We start from the raw sequence: 4,404 nt of genomic DNA, 5'->3' as shown, positions 1-4,404 counted from the left end.
GTCTATCATTGATAAACCATAAATAATTTATCGGTAGAAGTCTATTACTAATAGACTTTGCTATATTTACAATTTTTCTAAAATATTGCTACATACTTAATAATTATTCTAAAAATTGTTACATATTATAATTACCCAATAATTAAGTATATAGCAACATTTAAAAAAATTGCAAATATAGCAAAATTTGTCAAAATCTATCCATGATAGGAATCTATCACTGATAGACCATGTAGCAAATGTTGGTTTATCACTGATAAATCATAGGAATCTATCAACAATAGAAGTCTATCACTAATAGATTTTGCCATTATTTATAATTTTTTTAAAAATATTGTTACATACATAATAATTATTCTAAAAATTACTATCCATTCTAATTAAAAAAAAACTAACCAAACGGGAAGCCCAAGTGTCGGATACATTAGACCAATTGGGGCTATTGGGCCTGATTAATTATGAATGAAAAGGAGTTTTTGTAATGTATAACAGATTTGGTATAAAATATTAAGGATATGGCAATTTATGAAACAATTTGCAAATATAGCAAATTGATGATTTTTTTAAAATATATTCCAATTTTACCCTTGTTTTAAAAACAATCCTGGCGCGAATTTCTCCTCCTCCATTCGTCTGCGTGATTTTCTCCCTCTCCAATATATTCTCCACGATTTTCTCACTTCTTCCGCCTTACCATTCTCAAGAACGCCTTCTTCCGCACGACGCCTTCTTCCGCACGACGCCTTGTTCCGCCTCCAACGACGCCTTCGTTCGCCTCCAACGACGCCTTCTTCCGCCTCCAACCAGTCGTCATCTTCGGTCTCCAACCAGTCGTCATCTTCAGTCTCCAACCACAACTTCTTCCGCCTCCAACCATCTGGTATGTAGTCTTTCATTTTAGTTTCGTTAAATCATCTGGTATGTAGTCTTTCATTTTAGTTTCGTTAAATCATCTGGTATGTAGTCTTTCATTTTAGTTTCGTTAAATCTTTAGATTCTTTCTTTTTAGTATTTTAGTTTTTCTGTTTGTAATCTTGGATATAAATTCATCTTCTTGCAGAATTACATGTCTATCATTTTCATTTATTAATGATAGTGATAGACTTGTATCCTAGTGTATCACTGATAGAAGTCTATCACTAATACGCTATGATACAAGTCTATCACTGATAGACACTTTGTCTTCTAGCACTAATACACTATTTTTTGCACATTCTGCAGTAATTTGGAATTATGATTAAACTTCCCATAGTAGTGTTTCACAGTGGACAGTGGGATGATACAAATAGTTACTTGAATTACAAGACTACAGGTGTATTGGTTGATGAGATGATGTCTTTTGAAAATTTTGTGAGTTTGATATTAAGAGAAGTTCTATTTGATGCATCTCCTTCTTCAATACAACTGTCAATTTTATTGGATTATGGTATCACTAATATTCAAACTGTGGTTCAAATTCAAGAGGATAAAGATGTTACTTGGTTTCTAAGTTTAGTTAAAGGGCAAATTACAAGACATCCATTAGTTGCCCATGCTATTGCTCATGTCCCTGATATGGATTTAGAATGGTCTAGTGTTGTTGACAGTGGGATGGATAATTTGTGTTCTTTGCTGCCTTCTTCTTCCATTGATGACGATTTTCAAATTCTTACGGATATTCATGTTAGTAGCTTGTCTTCTACATTTGATTTGAAAGAAAAGGATATGTTTGCTAGCAAGGAATTACTATCAAAGTCATTTTACTACATTGCTATAAAGAACAACTTTGAGTTCAAGACTGTGAGATCAAATTCTAAATCTATTGAGTTTAAGTGCTCCCAAGATAATTGTCCATGGTATGTTCGTGCATCTCGTTACAAGGGTGGGGAATTATGGCGGCTAAGGAAGTATATTGCTAATCACAATTGCTCCATAAATGTTATTCAAACTACTCATAAACAAGCATCTGCATCACTGATTAGTGATTGTATTGGAAAAGACTTTAGTTCTTTTGATCGTTCAACTCCAAATGATATTATGATTCACATGCGTACTAAACTTGGTGTAAATGTTAGCTACTATAAAGCGTGGAGGGCAAAGGAACTTGTTATGAATTCTTTGAATGGTGAAGCAAAAGAATCTTATGCCTTGATTCCAAACTTTTTCATGAAACTAAAAGAAATTAACCCAGGTATGTTTTTATTCTTACAATTTATATATCATCAATCAAGCTTTTAATGATATGGTCTATCACTGACAAGTTCTATCAGTGATAGGCCTTATAGTAAATGAGCATATCATCAGACGACTGGTTTTATGGTGGTTTACTATAGGGTCTATCAGTGATAAACCATATCAGTGACAGACCTATAGTAAAACTGATACAGAGGGACATTTTAATAATATTTTTTATTTCAGGTTCATTCACTGCTTATGAAACTGATACAGAGGGACATTTTAAGTACTGTTTTATGGCTATTGGAGCATGCATTGAAGGATGGAAATATTGTAGGCCCAATATATCAGTTGACGGTACATTTTTGAAATCTAAATATGGTGGAACTCTTTTGACAGCCTCAACAATTGATGGTAATAATCAAATTTTCCCATTGGCCTTTAGTATTGTAGATTCTGAAAATGATGCATCATGGAGATGGTTTTTTGAGAATATAAAGAATAGTTTAGGGGATCGGGAAGATTTAGTTGTAATATCTGATCGACATTTAAGTATCCCAAAAAGTGTTCATAATGTTTTTCCAAATGCTGAATATTGCGTTTGTTTGCAACACCTTCTAAAAAGTTTGAAGTTGATATATAAGGACCCTATAATTGATAAGCTCTTCTTTAGATGTGGAAAAGCATATACAGTTGTTGATTTTGAGACTAACATGAGATGGATGGAGTCTATGTATCCTAGTATACGAGACTATCTTAGTAAGGTTAGTTTTGAAAAGTGGGCTCGAGCATATTGTACAAGGAAAAGATATCAAATGATGACTACAAACATTTCAGAAAGCTTAAATGCAGTTCTAAAAGAATCTAGAGATTTGCCCGTTGCAGCATTACTCGATTCTATCAGACAAATACTTCAAAATTGGTTTTATGATCGAAGAAAAGTTGCATGTTGTATGAGAACTGTTTTAACTAGTTGGGCTGAGGGAGAATTACGAATTCAACATCAAAACTCAAGAAGCTTCACAGTAAGTTTTTGTGTTTCAATGTTTATTTATTTAGTTAAAGGGTAATGTAACAAGACCTATCAATGATAGTCTCTATCGCTGATAGATTCTTATCAGTGATTGTTTATATCAGCGATAGATTCTATCAGGGATAAACCATATATGTTGACTAAGTTTTTTTTTCTTCAGGTTAATGCTATTAATGATGTTGAATTTCAAGTGATTGATGGAAGAAAACAATTTATTGTACGGTTAGATTGCAAATCATGTACCTGTCGCGTTTGGGATCTTGATGAAATTCCATGTGCCCACGCTCTTGCTGTTCTTCGTGGGCGTAATATGAATACTTACTCTTTTGTTTCCAAGTATTTTTTGTCAAGTACTTTGATTTCAACTTATACTGGATCAGTTCGTCCGGTTGGGAACCATGCCAATTGGAAATCTATTGGGATTGAGAATAACATACTACCTCCAACTTTCAAGCGTCGAGCAGGACGACCGCGAAAACAAAGAATATTATCAATTGGCGAGAAGAAAATTCACTCAAGATGCAGCCATTGTCATCGTGCTGGTCACAATCGTAGAAATTGCAAATTTCCACCATTTTTACAGTGACGTGATATTATGTTTTCTATAATAAACTTTTAGCTTTAGCATATAGAGCATTTATTTTGTGTGTGTAGTAAATACTTTCTATTTGTTTGATTCAAACCGTTCAATAATAATCTACCTTTTTCTCAAGACTATAAAAGTAAAAGTGACTTTATTGTAAAGTCTATCACACATAGTTTCTATCAACAATAGATTTTGTAAAGTAATAATATGAAGTAATCCACTATAAAGTCTATCATAGATAGTTTCTATCAAGGATAGACTTTATTGTGTAGTCATCACCAATGATAGGAACCAATGTACAACTGAAGGAACTAGAAGGGATTTAGTTGATGAAAGGAATGGTTCAATAAATACTAATCTCAATGCAAACAAAGACAGACAAAAAACTTTTTCTTGATTAATATGGTAAAATCAACTAACAGCATATGAAGGTCCAATGTGAACTCTGTCACAAACATCCACAAAACAACTATTGCACTACAATATCTATCTACTAAATATTAAGAGATTTGCAATGTGAAGTCTACCACAAATATCAACAAAACTACTGCACTACAATATCCATCTACTTATAATTGAGAGATTTGCAAATCAAAACTAGGTGCTAGATCCCTTATTCTAGGAGAATATC

The 4,404-nt window shown here is 33.0% G+C and overlaps 1 protein-coding gene across 2 annotated transcripts; it reads left to right on the top strand.

Moving 5' to 3' along the window:
• The first annotated feature begins 592 nt into the window (after positions 1 to 592).
• Positions 593 to 3,883, top strand: LOC127151426 (uncharacterized). Of its 2 annotated transcripts, XM_051091075.1 has the most exons (4): positions 593 to 880; positions 1,222 to 2,170; positions 2,398 to 3,179; positions 3,348 to 3,883. In XM_051091075.1, exons 2-4 carry the CDS (start codon positions 1,234 to 1,236, stop codon positions 3,771 to 3,773), a joined length of 2,145 nt encoding a protein of 714 aa, XP_050947032.1. In that variant the 5' UTR covers positions 593 to 880; positions 1,222 to 1,233; the 3' UTR covers positions 3,774 to 3,883. The 2 variants fall into 2 exon arrangements, with proteins under 2 accessions (XP_050947032.1, XP_050947033.1); XM_051091076.1 differs by lacking the exon at positions 593 to 880 and having other exon boundaries at positions 1,072 to 2,170.
• Positions 3,884 to 4,404: the final 521 nt, after the last annotated feature.

The sequence above is a fragment of the Cucumis melo genome, chromosome 10 (genome assembly GCF_025177605.1).
Source record: "Cucumis melo cultivar AY chromosome 10, USDA_Cmelo_AY_1.0, whole genome shotgun sequence".
Classification (NCBI taxonomy): Eukaryota; Viridiplantae; Streptophyta; class Magnoliopsida; order Cucurbitales; family Cucurbitaceae; genus Cucumis; species Cucumis melo.
The sequence above is the reverse complement of the archived record's forward strand: the minus strand, read 5'-3'. Positions and strand labels throughout refer to the sequence as shown.

Excerpts from the sequence above, each read along its gene's own strand:
- LOC127151426 (XM_051091075.1), top strand. The coding sequence starts at position 1,234 with ATGATTAAACTTCCCATAGTAGTGTTTCACAGTGGACAGTGGGATGAT. Across the intron at positions 2,171-2,397 it reads ACTAAAAGAAATTAACCCAG|GTTCATTCACTGCTTATGAA; the intron begins GTATGTTTTTAT and ends TTTTTATTTCAG. Across the intron at positions 3,180-3,347 it reads AAAACTCAAGAAGCTTCACA|GTTAATGCTATTAATGATGT; the intron begins GTAAGTTTTTGT and ends TTTTTTCTTCAG.